Genomic DNA, 15,581 nt, shown 5'->3' with positions numbered 1-15,581 from the left:
CGTTTCTCAGCAAGCGCTCAGTGACGTATCAAAGAGCTTCAGGGGATTGACAGATTGTAGTTAAATAATCATGCGAGTGGGGAGATGGGTGAAATAGATGAGTGGGAAGCTTACCATTAAAAAAGTATCAAATTGTCGAGAACATCAATCAAACACCCAAGATCTTTGGATTTGACCAGCAAAGCCAGGGTTGATGAGAGAAGAGAAGAGGAAGAGGAACAAAAAAAAAAGAAGAAAAGGAAAAGCTGAGCTTATACGCTAGCCTTATTTAGGAATAGCCCTTCTTGGCAATCGAACTGCTGAACATCGGTGTTTATCATCATCTTCATTGGCATTCGTTGAGTATTCTATATTTCTTCATTTATACTGCACCATGGATTTCCTACTATTGCTGTTCCTGGTATTCTTTGCACCCCTGCTCCTCTTTATTGGTCAGTATCGTGCAGCATCCTTAGACAGCTAGTCACGAGCGCATCACTAATACCAAACAGCATGGCTTGCAGCTTCATCCTGCCTAGGAAATCGCTTCCGTTCAATCCGACCAGGGTTGGATGGATACGGAGCGAGCTACCTGCGCACAATGGCCAATTCGGGTCCTGCTATGTCCGAGCAGATTGAGATGGACGAAATGCTAGCAGAACCCGGGACTCAACGCCACTTTGAGGAGGACGATTGAATCTAAGGAATCACACCAATCGCCAAGCGTCTCAGAATTCGAGATCAGATTTCTTGGGCATTCCTCTTGGGGCCGACGCATCTTGCGCTTCTGTGTCCCCTTCGGCCGGCGGCAGACTGAACGGTTTAATCTCAAATCTCCGTCGGCTCAGAATAAATGCCCAATCCTCTCCAACATTCTGATCGCTTCCACCCCCACGTTCATGCAAAACTGGAAGCCGATGCGTCTTGAGCATACCCTGCGGTGGTTCTTCTTGTGAGGTCGCCGCTCCCGAGGTAGCCATGGCATCCGCAGAGTGCGGGAAGGGACATAGCTCAATAACGCCGTCACTGAGTAGTTCGATCCAGCGAACCAGCCCCGATGAGCGGGGATAGAGAGACAGAGGCATGGTGACCATTGCGGTCACGCGAGTGTTGTGCGCGCTCATCATCGCCTTGAGCGCGTGGAAGAATTGGAGCACATGTTCGGGTTGGCAAGCGTTTGGTGGGTAAATTGTGGGATTGAGTAGGGAGGGAATGACAATACGATGAATCGTATTGGCGGCGCTGGTTGTGATTGCTGTCTGGAGTCGTTTAAGGATAGCGAGGAACGGTGACTCTTGAGAAGGCATAAGTGGGATGAAAGACATGTTTGTGATAGATGGATGGGTGAGACGTTTCGTGAGATCGAAGGCATGACAGAAAGCGGGCGCTTCTTTTGCTACTGCATCCTGTTCTCCGGAATTCGTAGGGGCTATATTCATCAGCAAATTGAGGCTAGAAGGTGTTTTGTTTTGATGCTCACCACCCCGCGAACCAGCGACTGCTCCAAACTCGCCCAGTCGCTCGTATCGCCATGCAATCTTCATGCGATCATCCTTGCGCCTGTCGGATCTCTTCTCATCCAGAGCCTCCGCTGAACCTATCAGACCAGGTAGACTTCGGCCCCATTGTTCTGGCACTCCAACCACATGAACCTTCTGCTCTTGGATTACACCTTCAGCCGCATAGTAACGCAGCAATGCGCCCGCAAAATCCGTAGTTCCGTTTTCTTCAATCAATAACAATTTTCCCATTGGAAGCCCTGCATGGCCTGCAAGAAGATTATCTAGAGAGCGAGTCCCTGTCGAGGTTGTTGGTCGTCCATCATCGGGGGAGGGGCGAATGCCCGGCGTGCTTTCTGGCGCAGCGGGCTGTGCTGTAGCATTGGGAACTGCGTTGCGGTCAACCCCAGGAGACAGACCAATGTTTCGCTTGCGAAAGGACATGACGGAGAACTTTGAATCAAATATTAAAAGACAGAAGAAAACTATAGGCAAGGAGCTGATGTCAAACCAACGAAATCGTTATCGGCGGGGACCAAAAGGCGGCAGAAAAAAAAAGCTTCAATTCTCCGATCAACCTCTCCATCTCCGACTCCAACTCTTCTCTTCACCACTCTCTCGCCACCAACCAGCCATTGTGGGCCTTGCAACATACCATAATCTGTGTGCGACTGTCTGCGAATAATCTACTCTACCGAATTCCTCATCCATAGACCGAAAAGCCCGCGGTCGCAACCTTCATCATGTCCGACCCGCTCCTCTTCGAAGATACCTTCACGATCACATCGATCAACGCCCAGAAGTATGACCGCGTCTCCCGTCTTACTTGCAACTCCAACGATGCCTCTCTCACTTTCACCCTGGATGTGAACACTGAGCTGTACCCATGCGCGGTCGGCGAGTCGCTGTCCCTCGCTCTGGCCTCGACTCTCTCTCTTGACGGCAAGGAAGATACCCGCGCCAGCTGGAGGGAGGTCAGCATGGGTGAGCAGACCCTGGCGGATGACTACGATTATGTTTGCCACGGCAAGGTATACCGCTTTGAGGAGGGTGCCACTAAGGATACCATGTGAGCCCCATTACTGATGTGTTGGTTCTTGCGGAAACTAATATATTTTCAGGGCTGTCTTCGTGTCCTTTGGAGGTCTGCTTCTCTACCTGGAGGGTCCCTACAAGAAGCTTGCTCCGTTGAGAATCGATTACGTGTACTTGTTGCTTAAGAAATAAGCTTGTCATTGAAATTCTCTTTTTTGCTTACGACCTTGGCACAGGATGAGATGGATCTTGGATTGATCTTGAGGCAAAGCCCAAATGGGGGAAAAGTCGGTGTATTTAAGCCGGACCGATGTTCATATCGTTCTTATGGGGTGCAGCGCAGGCGTTCTTTGCATTTTGATTTGGGAATACCAATAGATTATCATAACAAACATGATTTTCATGGGATTGATGAAATGAACCTTGACCGTTCGATAACCAAATCCCGTCTCAGAGCGGGTTAACATCGCATAAAGTTGTAATTGCTGAAATCGCACGGTGTGCCTTATTCTCATTCTTAGTTGGGCCTTCGAGATTCACAATCCCCGACCGATCTGAGTCTATTGTTTCAGTTTTATTCTTGCTCGCGCTGATAATAGATGTGAATGCGGTTATCACCATATCTTCATCGAATCATTTCCTATATGAAAGTTGCAATTCTTACAAAGAATGCCTATAGGAACCCCAAATGTAGGTTTAGAAGCGAAATTGATAGATCTTATGTTCAACATAACTATATGTACTCTGCAACTCAGGTATCATGCATAATCTACCTCGTGCAATGCGAAGCAATCGGGTACTCCAAGCGACGATGCAACCTAGCAACGATCTCCAAGTAATCCGGCTCATTCTCCGGCGTCAGCAGCCCATGCCTCACGAAGAAATCAATCATGATATTAGCACAATTGGGCTTGAACTCGCCACGCGCCAAAGCCTCCTTCACCTCCGTAACCGACATCAATTTGAATTCCTCCACCTCATTATCTCCAGGTTGGGGAATAGTATCAGCATCAAGTTTGAGATCGTATATATACTCAACCTCAGGCTGGATCAGGCCCGTCTCGCCACCTGCGCGCACATCCCGCACGTGCGAGTACGTCACACAGCCCGTAGAGACAGTCGCAGCGCGCACCGCTGCCTCGGGCAAGGAAGCTTCTTCCATAGCTTCGCGGACGATACATTCAAACGGCGTCTCGTTGGTGCACATGCCGCCGGCGACGGTGTTATCGAGGAGGCTAGGGTATGTCTGCTTGGTCTTCGCGCGGCGCGGAACCCAGATCTTGATTCCGGAGTCATCCTCTACGTAGCCTGTCATGTGGGCGCCGTATGAGACGATGCCGAAGAGCGGGGTTGCGGCGCGTTCCATCTCCAGGAGGAATTCTCCACCTGGGCCGTAGACTGCGTAATTCTCGTTGCGCCAGCCTTTCAGGACTTCGAATTTGTTTTGCTTCGCGGCTTCGGCTATGTCTGCTTCGACGAGCTTGCTCCGGTGTGCGGGGGTGGCCCCTTCCGGTGTTACTAGCGTCACGGTTTGCGCGGTCGAGTCGATGGCCCAACTGTTCTCGGACCAGGGGAATTTCTCAACAACTGCATTGAGAATATAGCCGAGTGTACAATCGTATCCAGATACTTTGAATGCATGGTAGTTGTTCAGGTTCTCCGTGTATGCGGCGCGATCATCCTCGTAGTAGGGGAAGCTGCGTGGTGTAAGACGAAATCGCGAGTAGAGCAATCGAGTTGGGACAGCTTTACTTATCGCATTCGCCAACCAGTTCTAAATTTGATTTGCCCATAATGATCTCTGAACACAGAAGCTGATCCCAAATATGAAGTCGAAGTCGGGAAGTTGATATACCGGAGGTTTGTTTAGCCAAGCCAAACCCTTATCGACCGCCGATAAGGGCAGCCCCTCTGAATGTCACTTTCGTCATCGAAAAACAGGACAAAGAGAAGCTTGAAGAAGCTTAAAGAACTGTACAGAGAATCCTCAACGCTGCTCAACTCGCAATCCCCGGCTTCAACGACTCCTCAAGCTCTATAGCCCCTTCAACCACACACCATGTTCTCCGTCGTGGTCCCAGGCCGCCCGTGCCTCACAGACATCATCGCAATAGACGGCCAACCAAACGGTCAAGCAACCAAATTCGCCTTCACGATCCCTCTCACCCCATCATTCAGTGATATAGTCGTCTTCTTTCTACCAGGAACGACACTCCCACCAAACACCGGTGCCGCAATTTACGCCCAACTCCCAGACCCCAACACCGGCGCACCCTCCAACTTCCGCTTCATCGGCGCATTAGCAAACGAAAAGCCCTCAGGCATTTTTACCGTCCGTCCACCGGGCAGCACAATGCGTCGCTCAGAAGCCGAGGAAGAAGACGAGATGCTCGACGAAGCGAGCGCTGCTGCAGCGGGCGTCCTGACACTGGGCATTTCGATCGAAGAAGCGCAAAATATTGCGCCGCAGCTGGCTGCATTGGAAGGGGAGCGTCCTTCGGGTCAGATGTCTTCCGCGCTGGTTCCACAGGCTGTAGCACAGAAACAGATCTCGACGAAGGTGCTGGCGCAGCGTATTATTGGAAATGCGTTTAATTTCCTCGCGAGCTTTGCGGAGAATGACAAGGGGCAGGATGTTGTACCACTGAAGAGCTTCCAGAACTGGTGGGCGAAGTTCGAGCGGCGCATTGATGCTGATCCTTCATTTTTGGAGCGCGAGGATCCTACTTCTAATGTGTGATCTGTGCGAGTCTTGCTCTGTAGTATCTGATCATTGGCTTGGCTGGTATTTACTTAGTTGGCCAGTCCTTCTTTCTATATCGCATTTGTTGTCGACTCGCTCTCAGCGGGTGTGCAGCAATGAGTATATGGCATCTCTTGCATGTTTTGGTTAATGAGTCTTTTTGGGTGTTTTGGACATGTGTGACGATATTCTACTTTTCTCTATGACCTAATGGAGCTCATCTCATGTATTAACAGGTATTTTTTTGGATCTCTTCTGATAATAAGACTTTTGGAAAAGCAACTGAAACTTGAATCATGCACGCATCTGTACTGATATCATCTATGTACTCGTCAAGTAAGAATTATATATACAATCCTGGACCATGTCCAGGGTTTTTGATGAGTATGACATAACAAAGCATATAAAACACCAGCCCCAATTCATCGATGTATTCCATCTCGCGCCAGCCATAACTCGCCAAAAGCAAAGTAAAGAAAAAAAAGAAGGTAATCAGCATGCAGTCGAACCACGCGAAATATTCTGTAACGACGCATCAGGTCTCAACCGAATTCCTGGCGCATAGCAAAGACTATACAACTCATCGACGTAACTCGTAGGCGTAGTTTCAATGCCACCGGAAACAGTAACTTTCGAGTCGCGGTTACTGAGATTATTCTGGTTGGAGTTCTCATGAAGGTGAGTATAATCAACGCGGACTTCCTTGCGAACGGTGATATCCCGTAACGCAGTCGCGGTAGGATCCACATAGGACTCCTGGGAGTATCGCGAGCCAGAGCCAGAGCTCGAAGTCGGTGCGCTCTTGCGCGACGGCCACAGACGTAGGATGGCCATTTTAGCCGTGGAGGTGTGATCGTTCTCGCTGGCGGTCGAGCCTGATCGCACGTCTGTGCAAAAGAGTTCTTGGCCCAGTTCGCGGGCAAAGTCGTCATGGTCGCTAAAGGCTTCATTTATCTGTTGCTGGACGCGGAAGAGGCGGAAGGGTGTGAAGGTGTAGTCTGGGTTGGAGATTTGAGTGTCGAGTGTGCCGACGGCGCAGAAGGCTAGGAGGGTGCAGTTATTTTGCATGGATGTTTCGGGGTCGGAGGATCCGGTGTGGCAGGGGGCTGTTAGCGGGCGGGAGGAAAGTTGTGCTGCTCCGCGCATGTCTTCTGGGATGGTTTTTGAGAGGGAGATGATGGCTTTGGTCAGATGGGTGCGGAATTCGGCGAGGTTGGGGAAGGCTTCTGTTGCAGCGGCGGACTCGAGGTATCGCATGCATACATCCATGGACCATCCTTCCATGTGGGAGATGAGTTCTAGGTGGTGGATTTGGAGTTGCTTCATTGGGAGAGTTGCGGATGGAAGGGGGTTTCCGGCACCCTTTGCGGTTAGGATCTCGAAGTGATCGTGGATTGTTGGGCGCATCATGAAGGAAACGAGGTGTACTCCCTCGTCGAAGCCTCGATTTGAGCTTGCGTAGTCGCGCATATCGCGGAGGGAGTTGGCTAGGCTTGCTTCGGGAACGTGGATGCGTCGGGAGAGCATTCCTGTGACATGCTCGATTGTTGCAAACCGGAATCCCTGCGATTTCAAACGTGCTGCTTCATGTTTCTGTAGCTGTCGAACGGTAAACATCAACTGACCCTTGCCGGTGCGGAGGGACGAGCGGCCCATGGCTCGAGAAAGTCGGGAGATGGGGATAGCAGTGGAGAGAACATCGTCGTAGAGGGTACCCAGATCCTGGAGAGGCAAACGGAGTTCTTCTGAGAGCTCTTTGGCTGTGACACAGAAGAGTTGCTTGAACAAGGTATCAAAATCAGTTTGTAACTCTGTATCCTTGTCCATAAAGACTCCTCGGGATAGCATGTGTTTCTCAATAGCGCTTTCTTCGGAATCAAGGCGGTTTCGCATGAAGGGAATCAGATCTTTTATGACAGGCCAGTTTCGAGTTGCCCTAAACGCCCACAGGAAAGTAGGGTGGGTGCGAGTGAGGTCGTCATCTTTGAAAGTCTAGTTCACAATTAGTTAGCTTAACCTCCCATAATCCGATAGCTCAGAGACATACCCGTCCGATATAATGATCGACAATCTTCCTCGTAGGAAGCATAGCCTGCGTTGTAACCATAATCCGTCCACTGGGATCAAAGTAGGCACAGGCGAGAACGAGCTGATGGGCACGTGTCGTCGACTTTCTACGATTCCGCCCAGCGAGAATAGCACACATCGACAAAATCAAACAAGCAACACAGGCCTAGACAGTTGTCAGTCTCCAATCCCCTCTCTTCGAAGAAATCTCCAAAACATACCAGGACAGTGCAGACAATGACAACCTGACTCCTCGACAACTGAGTCCCATTCATGACCATGCGGTCGTGGTCCAAATACTCCGTTCCAACAGCCGCAGTCCAATGCATACCCGAGACAGCACCTGCCAATAGGCAAGCACAGATCCCTCGCCTCCACCAGCTATCAGTCCAAGTGGCTCTCCAGCGGAAAAAGATACCCAGAGCAGTTGTGCTGGAGAAAATAGCAATGATCGCCGCACCCACGACGTTGGCAACGTGGTAGGTGCACCTATAGTTCGAGATTCCGAGTTGACCAACGTAGTGCATACCGCAGACAGAGCTACCGGTGAGCAAGCCTCCGATGACGATGCGAAGATAGCCTGCCTTCTCCTCCACGCCCACGGCGTAGAAGGCAAATAATAGTACTACCACGGGGAGCACGAAGGAAGTTCCCGTGAAGGCAACATTATACATGGCTTGCACATGTGCCTCGCCTTCGCCGAGGACGATGGCACGATTTCCGATAAAGTGCATACACCAAATCCCTATGCCGCCCATTGTGATCGAGGCGGTTAAGAGAAGGTACCTTTTCATTTTGGATTAGTTGTAATTCTGGGGTTGGGATGAGGTTTCAAGCATACCAGTTGTACAGACCGGACCTCGAGGTCCGCCGGTGAAGCAGCTCCAATGTGGTTGTGCACCCCATTGCACTGATCACATAAGAGAGGACTATGTACCCCGCCAGGTACGTGACCCGCATCGGCGGTTCATGGTCGTCTGTCGACATTGTGAGGGAAAGAAAGCGAGTGGTGTTGGGATTTCGTTATTCGAGCGGATGGCTGCGTATATATAGTTGGTATAGTCGGAACCGACTGTTCTAATCAATATAAACGTGACATGAAGAGATCTAAGCGTGGAAAGCCAAACAGATATCCAAAAAACACAAAGTCCGAATCAGTGGAACAGGGCTCGAGATAAACATCTTATAAGCCCAAGCGCCTGTCAAGCCGCATATTATAGATCCACGGTACGAATAAAACCTTTCCGAGTGCTGGATAAATGAATTGACGTGTACTACAATGGAGCCCTAGTCGGATTTAGATAGAAGCTCCACCAAAAGGGCTATGCATTCAGTTGCATTGGCTTCTCACTAACCCCATGTCCCCAGCTCACACATCAAAACACACAAAGAAAAAACCCGACAAGTGTATGCCGAGGCCGATCCTCTTCGACTCAATTAATCTGATCCAATAGTAGGGAACAAACAACAGGGATCTGGAGGCCCTAAAGTTCCATTTAGCTTTAATAGATTAGGTATCGCAACCGAGGATGGCTTGGATCTCATGCTGATTCGCTCGGGGGTGATCTAGATCGGATCGGTGCGGAAAGAGAACTATGTGGGCAGGGGTGGCTACCGAGGCGTATCAGAGGCCTAACACCACGCCAATGGCCCGTAGGCACCGGATTTTAGTATCTCGATTTGATACAGCTCCGATGCTGCTGTTATCAACCGTGGAAAGTAATTTTTTGATGGGGCCGATATTGTTTTTCTTCTCCATACAATAGAAATTGTTGAATACGATTTAGATTAATTATTGGAGGCTCGAACGAAGCTAACAAGCGACTTCAGCTACACATCTCAAAGGCCCACACTTCATTTGGATCTCTGACAAAGTATATTTATAACATGTTCAACCGGACCGTTCGTCCCAATGTAGAGGTTAAATACGAAGTACCGAAGATATTGATCAATCACATTCTCGTTAGCACATACGCCATAAGATAGTAGTTCGCAATCTATCCCGGAATCCGGGATGCGCCTAGGTTGCATGGAAGATCATCTATTGTACGGAGTACTCTATATGAAAGTCATAAGCTAATTAATTAATTAACGAATTCGCCTCGGAGAAACCAAAGCCATTAAAAAAAGAGACAATATAGGGCCATATTAAAGGCCCACAATTAAAGATGTGCATTATAGATTAAAAATTCCTTCCACGCACATCCCCCAGAGTTTTTTTTGCTTTTTTCTCCTTGATCATAAGAAAGCAGGTTTGCCTCAAGGCAAACAAAAGTATGATCTTGTCCAGTCCACTTAGATCGTACCGTCGGCTCAAGAGACATCTTTTACACTTGGCTTGGCGCTAGACGCCTTTGCCCACTTTTGAAGTTTTTTTTTCGCACCTTATGTGGTGGAGAGGTTTGACATATTAACCTTGGTACTGAAGATATGGAGTATGATGGGTCAACTATTCTCTATTGAGACAAATTGACCGAACACACTGTCACCTGTCAATCGCGTGGCGATGATATATCGAAAGGATAAAAACGTCGATGGGGATTACGTGCAGTTGGTTGGCTTCGGGGAGAATTGAATGTTAAGCCGCGTATGCAAGGGTTTATATGTTATACAGATCAGGTTTGTTTCTTCAGCATTTCCTTTCTCGCTTACTCTTACTACAATAACTCAAACTCAAAATCAAAATCAAAATCAGGTTAGACATGCCATCGAAGCGTAGAAACCGCTCTGTATTGTGTCAACTGCACTTCCAGATCACTCCCGAGTCACTCCCAGGTAACCTCCTAGCAATGAAGTTGCTTCCACTCCCTCTTCAAAATCGACATGTTCGCTTCATCCCACCACTGGCCATTCTTGTGATAACACCCCCTCCTATTTCCATCTGCGCAAAACCCAAGCGTCAAACACACCTCCCCCATGCGTGTGTTCCATGCTGGAATATCCATCTCCACCCGGTGTAGGCCGGCGCTGTTGAAAGTCCAGCTCAAAGCCCAGTCGATGACCTCAGCTTCAAGACGTCGATAATCCACTAGTATTCCAATCCCCAGTTTGGAGCATCGATGATGAGCCATGTCTCGATGGGATGCCTCCAGGAAGAGTGTACTAATAGGCTGAGCTTATCCATAGGCGTTAAAGAATTTCCCATAGATGATCACAAACAAATGTGATTTCTTCTGGAGGTGTTTGGCAACGCTGGAGGTGAAGTTGAGGTCCATCGGGCGTAGGGTCGATGCGCAGTAGTTGATGATTGAAGATGAATACCGTTGAATAGAATTGAAAACCTTGTCATGATCCCTGGGGTTTTAACTGAAGAAATGCAAATTCTGAGATCGGAAGGCCTTTGCAGGGCGGATCTGTGTGCCATCTACATCCATACAATTGCTGGAATCAGAGTCCATACCTGAAGAGGGGGATGACATGATTTCGAGTGAGCTGAGGGAGTGGATAGATATGGTATATGGAGAGCAAGATGATAGAGAAGCTTTAAAACTCACGGTTGATTTATACCATTGTTTGTTAGGCAAAACTTCTCTCGGCTCTTCACATCTATGCCATAAAGCTCAGGTTTGGCTTTCTTTCATAGCATAAGGATTTATACCCATTTGCTCTACCCTGTAGACATAGTTATAGGGCAGCCTCTCCTACCTGCTCGCGAAATATGTCTTATTTCCCCTATACCTCGATGAGAGTACAAATGACCAAAACGTGGAACCAATCAGAGGTCGATTTCACATAGGAACAGGACGTACCGTGGTAGAACTCAGATGATCCGCACCTGGGCATACTCGAAACGATTCTACGGTCGTTCTACGATCGTTCTATCGAACTGTGGGGAATTGCACTGCAGGTTGATGCACGTCGATCGGGCTGCATGCAGGCTGTAAGACAGAACTTGTACAGAAAGTACCCTTTCTTTTTCCAACTCAAAACCAAAGTCTACTCTTCATTTGCGGATTTCACCAAATGCATCATCCCACCAGACTCCCGAAATCCAACCATCTAACACCCCTGCAAAAAAAAACTAAAATCTACGTCGCGACACAATTTATGGAACGGTATGTATTCAGCATTCAATTAAATCGCCCATCCCTCTAAAAAAAAACATAGGATCAAAGCTATCAAGCCCGACCCTCAATCTCAATTTTCGAATTTATGCAAGGATAGCCTTGAGACCAGCCTGGATGGCAGGGGGGTTAGCACCCTTGACCTCCTGCTTGCGCTCACCACCGTTGTAGAAGTGGAAGGTAGGCATGGCAGAGACACCGTTGGCAGCAGCGACCTCGGCGAGATCATCGACGTCGACCTTGTAGAACTGGACGTTGGTGTGGGCCTCGCTGAGCTTCTCGAGGGTAGGGGCAATGGCCTTGCAGGGACCGCACCAGACGGCGTGGAAGTCGACAACGACGGGGCCGGTGGCCTCAGTGACCTTGGTCTTGTACTCCTCAGCGCTAGACGGATGTGTTAGCTGTGTGTTTCGAAGATGTTGTGCGAAACGGGGAACCAAGGGTGGAGGAATATGGGGGAATGTTCGTTTCCTGCATGTTTGTTCCCGACACAAATACAGATGCAGATGCGAGGGCGGTAGAGCAAAATCAACACTTACGAGGTGATAGGAGTGACACCCATTTTGAAAGAAGAAGGCGTGAAGCGCGGGATAGGTGTAGAAGAAAAAGGTCTGAAAGTGCGCTGGACTCCGGAGATGATTCTGGTAGAACGGAATGCGGGCTTGAACTGGAGTTGATATAAGTATCTCGATTGGAGGGGTAGAGGGGCGCTAGGTTTTTATAAGGCAATGACGTTCCCAGCAGAGCTTAGGTAAGACGCTGAATAATTGGGTCGAGATTTTGGTCCGGAAGTCTCTGGAGCTTGCTGGGGGTGATTTGACTGGGGGGTTTCCAAGGCTGGAAGGTTGCAGAGACTTACCATGGTGAGATTTGTCAGTACTTGTTGTATTGTGCTTGTAGGTATATCAATTGTTGCTTGCGATTCAAGAGAGTTGAAGCCGACAAAGGATGACGTGCTCCCCGACCTCGGGTCCCGAGGTTGCTTACGAATAAGATGGAGTCTGGAACTGTCAGCATTCTCACCAGGACTATCTGCATTAGGGATATACAACGGCAAATTATACCTCAATCAAAGCACATATTGATATATTGGAGAATTCTGATACAATAATGTATAAATTTTCCAGATAGGAACAAAATATATATTGAAGCCCGTACATATGACCGTAATATTGGATACAAAAAAACCAGTCCAGCAATGGCTGCTCGGGTTAACTAAACACATTCAATGGGGATCTCATAAATGCCATGCTATATCTCAATGTAAGCTAAACACTGCTGGATGCAGAAAGTGAAATCAGAAAATTGCCAAAAGAATAGCTCTGATTCACAACAATGGAAGAAGGGTAGATCAAAACAGACAGAAGCCGCCAACTATGTGCAAAAAAGTGCCGGAAGGGAGATAAGAATTTATCAGCTATGTATTCAACAGGAATAAGAAAAAATCGAATTTATGCATATGGTAAAGATGAAACATGGGGCGACGAGGGGTATCAACAGATCGAACCGGAATGACGAGCTCGCAAGGGCAACAATGGGATACAGGGTAATGGGGATATCAGAATCGTACAGGTGGCCAGAGGATGAAAGTGAGGCTCACGGATGGATATTTTGACAAAGGAAATTGACAAAGGGAAGTGACAAAGGAAAGGGTCAAAGGGGTGGCAGACTGCGTTTGGTCATGGCGATGGTGGATAGACCAATGGTACCTGTCTCAAACGACATGACACAGAGATAGATGAGGTAACGGTAAATGGTAGATCCAATTTAACTGGTGTTGTATGGCAAGAGTGATCATCAATACTCAGTCTATTCGGCATAACCAATCTCGCCTCTCGCGCTGGGGATCCGCCGCAATTCAGGAGTAGTCTCCTCCATGATGTAATCTTCCTCTGCATTGATGGGGGTCAATGAGGAATACCCTCGAAGCATGCCTTGTGTAGACTTGGGACGGACCACCGGGTTCACCAGAACAGCGCGGCGGCCGACCTCGTTGTGCCATCTTTCCGCAGGGTTGGGGTTGACTGTCGGGCTGTCTGCGGATTCCGGTTCGAGCTCCGATTCAAGGACATTGCTGCTAAGACGGCGGGATTCATCCAGTGATTCAACATCATCGCAGGCGTCTGCCGGTGTCTCCACAGAGTCCCGGCCAAATGAGTTCAAATTCGATCGAACAGGGCTGCTAGGCTTTTGGGACATCCGACGGAAAAATTGGCCTGACATCCACGACCCCTCAGAATCAATTGAAGCCAAAGATTGGGAAAGTGGAACATTGTCGGCCTCGGTGTCAATGCTATCAGAAGCCCACGACCGATGATGGCTTCGGTTTGGATTTTTGATGTCCACACCGGGGCTGGGTGTCGGTTCCCGCAAGAAGGTCTCATCCTTTTCGAGAGAGGACTCTAAAGCTTCTTCTGGGATATCTGGTGACTGTAGACGTGAATCAGGGGGCGAAAGGGGCTCATCGCCAAAGTGTTCAGTGAATTTGGATTGTGAGCGCTTCACGGTTCCAGTAGGCATTAGAATTCTCGGGGGAATAATCGAGGGCGGAGGGGGTGATGATTGGGTCTGAATCTTATAGAAAGATTCATGCGACGCGTTGGAGGCTTCCGGGGTAGCGTCGTGGAATCGCTCTTTGTACGTCCGCTTGAGGCGAGAAGAACCACGCCTGAATAGGGAGGTAATAGTATTCCCCCGGCGACCACTGGTATCGGAAAGTCGGCGTTCCGAGTCAACTCCCCTGGAAATATCTGATGTGGAGCTGGGTCCACAGACTTGTGAATGGGTTGGACTATGCACCCCATGACGAACTGATGAATGAGACGGGGAAAGTGTAGTCCGAGACATGGTAATATCCTGCGACGGGGCAAAGCTAGGACGTTGAACCAATCTCCGCTCACGAACGGAACTATCATCGGCATTTCCCACCACGCGAGAGCTTTCCCTCGATTCACGTCCAGTGTGCTCACTGCCTTTAGAAGCTCGCAGTAACCACGATTCATTTTCCGGTGCGACAGCCGTCGGTTCATCAACTTGAGGGGTGGTCTCTTCGTTCGGGACGGCGTTTTCGGGTTCAGTAACTTCAGCAATGGACGGCTCTGGTTGAGCGATTTTGGTTTCTGGTTCGGGATCAGGCTTTGGGATGGCGACCTGGACTTTTCGTTCCTCCGCCTGCTGAGCATCAGCCCTCTCCTGCAGCCTGCGCCGAAGTCTTTCCTGGTCGTCGATCTGCTTCTTCTCCCGGCGGCGACGGTCGCGATCCAGCAGTTCTCTCAAAGCCCCGGCATCTAATGAATCAGCAAGTTCATTGACTCGTCGCTTGGAATAGTAGAAATCCTCCTCCGACATGGTCAAGGCCTGGAGCTTCTCTCTTTCCTGTCGGTTCGAAGCGGGCGGGTTGTTACTTCTGGCGGTGTGCAGGCGAGGGGCTTCCACGTAACGGACGATGGGCCGTGGGGTCAAGGCAGCAAAAGCATTGACCTTGTAGGTGTATGGGTCAGAGATGTCAGACGTGGAGGAGGTGGCGGAGTCACGGATAGAGAGGCTGATGTCAGACATGTATCGGTCGGGACGTCTACCGTTTGCCTTTCGGCGGCGTTTTTCCAGTACATAATCTTCACTGCCAGGAGTGGGTCGATGGGGGATATCGATGGGGGTGGACGAGAGCATACGAATTTCACGCTCGCGCATGATCTCGTTTGCCTTGCGCTTGCTCAGCTTGCGTCGTAATTTATTCGGGCCATTTGAATTTTGGCTTGGTTTCCGCCTCAGCAGGGAACCCGTTCTCGAGAGTGGCTGGTCGCGTGGAGGGTTCCGTGACTGCTCGGTGGAAGCAGGGCGGTCTAGAGATGAGATAGGTCGAGTTGGTGGCACCAGGGCCGAGCTGCGTCGGCTATCTGCAGCATCCCGTGTGCGGTTGTTTTGGCGTTTGGAAGGTTTACGACCTAAGGTGGGCTCGATAGTCGGTTCGGCAAAGGTCGAGTGAAGATCGGTAGCCTCCGCACCGGTCACTTGAATGGTGTGCCGCTTGCTCTTGCGATTAAAGGGCCATATCGCCATGGCACTTTGGGGGTACGAACCCAGGGATAAGAGGTATCAGTTATTGTACGATAGGTTCATGGAGGGTGGAACGGGTTGAATAACGTGACTGGAAGTCAGGGTGGCATAGGCATAGTAGGAAAGGGAAAGGTTGAG

The 15,581-nt window shown here is 49.5% G+C and overlaps 8 protein-coding genes across 8 annotated transcripts; 3 read left to right on the top strand and 5 right to left on the bottom strand.

Moving 5' to 3' along the window:
- Positions 1 to 373: 373 nt before the first annotated feature.
- On the top strand, positions 374 to 676 carry N7500_000674 (uncharacterized protein; the record flags this gene model as incomplete). The annotated part of the gene is made up of 2 exons (XM_056671820.1): positions 374 to 431; positions 492 to 676. 2 exons carry the CDS (start codon positions 374 to 376, stop codon positions 674 to 676), a joined length of 243 nt encoding a protein of 80 aa, XP_056537393.1.
- Positions 677 to 707: 31 nt separating this feature from the next.
- N7500_000673 (elongator complex protein 4) lies at positions 708 to 1,922 on the bottom strand (the record flags this gene model as incomplete). Its single annotated transcript, XM_056671819.1, has 1 exon — positions 708 to 1,922. The coding sequence occupies one exon, from the start codon at positions 1,920 to 1,922 to the stop codon at positions 708 to 710; it is 1,215 nt and encodes a 404-aa protein (XP_056537392.1).
- Positions 1,923 to 2,221: 299 nt separating this feature from the next.
- On the top strand, positions 2,222 to 2,705 carry N7500_000672 (DNA-directed RNA polymerase core subunit RPB8; the record flags this gene model as incomplete). The annotated part of the gene is made up of 2 exons (XM_056671818.1): positions 2,222 to 2,547; positions 2,600 to 2,705. The coding sequence occupies 2 exons, from the start codon at positions 2,222 to 2,224 to the stop codon at positions 2,703 to 2,705; spliced, it is 432 nt and encodes a 143-aa protein (XP_056537391.1).
- Positions 2,706 to 3,282: 577 nt separating this feature from the next.
- Positions 3,283 to 4,306, bottom strand: N7500_000671 (thiamine pyrophosphokinase-related protein; the record flags this gene model as incomplete). Its single annotated transcript, XM_056671817.1, has 2 exons — positions 3,283 to 4,210; positions 4,266 to 4,306. 2 exons carry the CDS (start codon positions 4,304 to 4,306, stop codon positions 3,283 to 3,285), a joined length of 969 nt encoding a protein of 322 aa, XP_056537390.1.
- A 266-nt stretch (positions 4,307 to 4,572) lies between these two features.
- On the top strand, positions 4,573 to 5,253 carry N7500_000670 (OPI10 family protein; the record flags this gene model as incomplete). Its single annotated transcript, XM_056671816.1, has 1 exon — positions 4,573 to 5,253. One exon carries the CDS (start codon positions 4,573 to 4,575, stop codon positions 5,251 to 5,253), a length of 681 nt encoding a protein of 226 aa, XP_056537389.1.
- Positions 5,254 to 5,748: 495 nt separating this feature from the next.
- On the bottom strand, positions 5,749 to 8,310 carry N7500_000669 (MHYT domain-containing protein; the record flags this gene model as incomplete). The annotated part of the gene is made up of 4 exons (XM_056671815.1): positions 5,749 to 7,248; positions 7,304 to 7,489; positions 7,545 to 8,109; positions 8,165 to 8,310. The coding sequence occupies 4 exons, from the start codon at positions 8,308 to 8,310 to the stop codon at positions 5,749 to 5,751; spliced, it is 2,397 nt and encodes a 798-aa protein (XP_056537388.1).
- A 3,163-nt stretch (positions 8,311 to 11,473) lies between these two features.
- N7500_000668 (thioredoxin family protein) lies at positions 11,474 to 12,054 on the bottom strand (the record flags this gene model as incomplete). The annotated part of the gene is made up of 2 exons (XM_056671814.1): positions 11,474 to 11,771; positions 11,927 to 12,054. Coding segments are annotated over 2 exons (426 nt in total), but the record flags the coding sequence as incomplete, so codon positions are not given.
- A 1,142-nt stretch (positions 12,055 to 13,196) lies between these two features.
- On the bottom strand, positions 13,197 to 15,446 carry N7500_000667 (uncharacterized protein; the record flags this gene model as incomplete). The annotated part of the gene is made up of 1 exon (XM_056671813.1): positions 13,197 to 15,446. One exon carries the CDS (start codon positions 15,444 to 15,446, stop codon positions 13,197 to 13,199), a length of 2,250 nt encoding a protein of 749 aa, XP_056537386.1.
- Between the last annotated feature and the right edge of the window lie 135 nt (positions 15,447 to 15,581).

Source organism: Penicillium coprophilum (assembly GCF_028826855.1).
Source record: "Penicillium coprophilum strain IBT 35676 chromosome Unknown utg000001l_segment0_segment0, whole genome shotgun sequence".
Classification (NCBI taxonomy): domain Eukaryota; kingdom Fungi; phylum Ascomycota; class Eurotiomycetes; order Eurotiales; family Aspergillaceae; genus Penicillium; species Penicillium coprophilum.
Note: the sequence above shows the minus strand (reverse complement) of the source record. Positions and strands in the feature narration are given on the sequence as shown.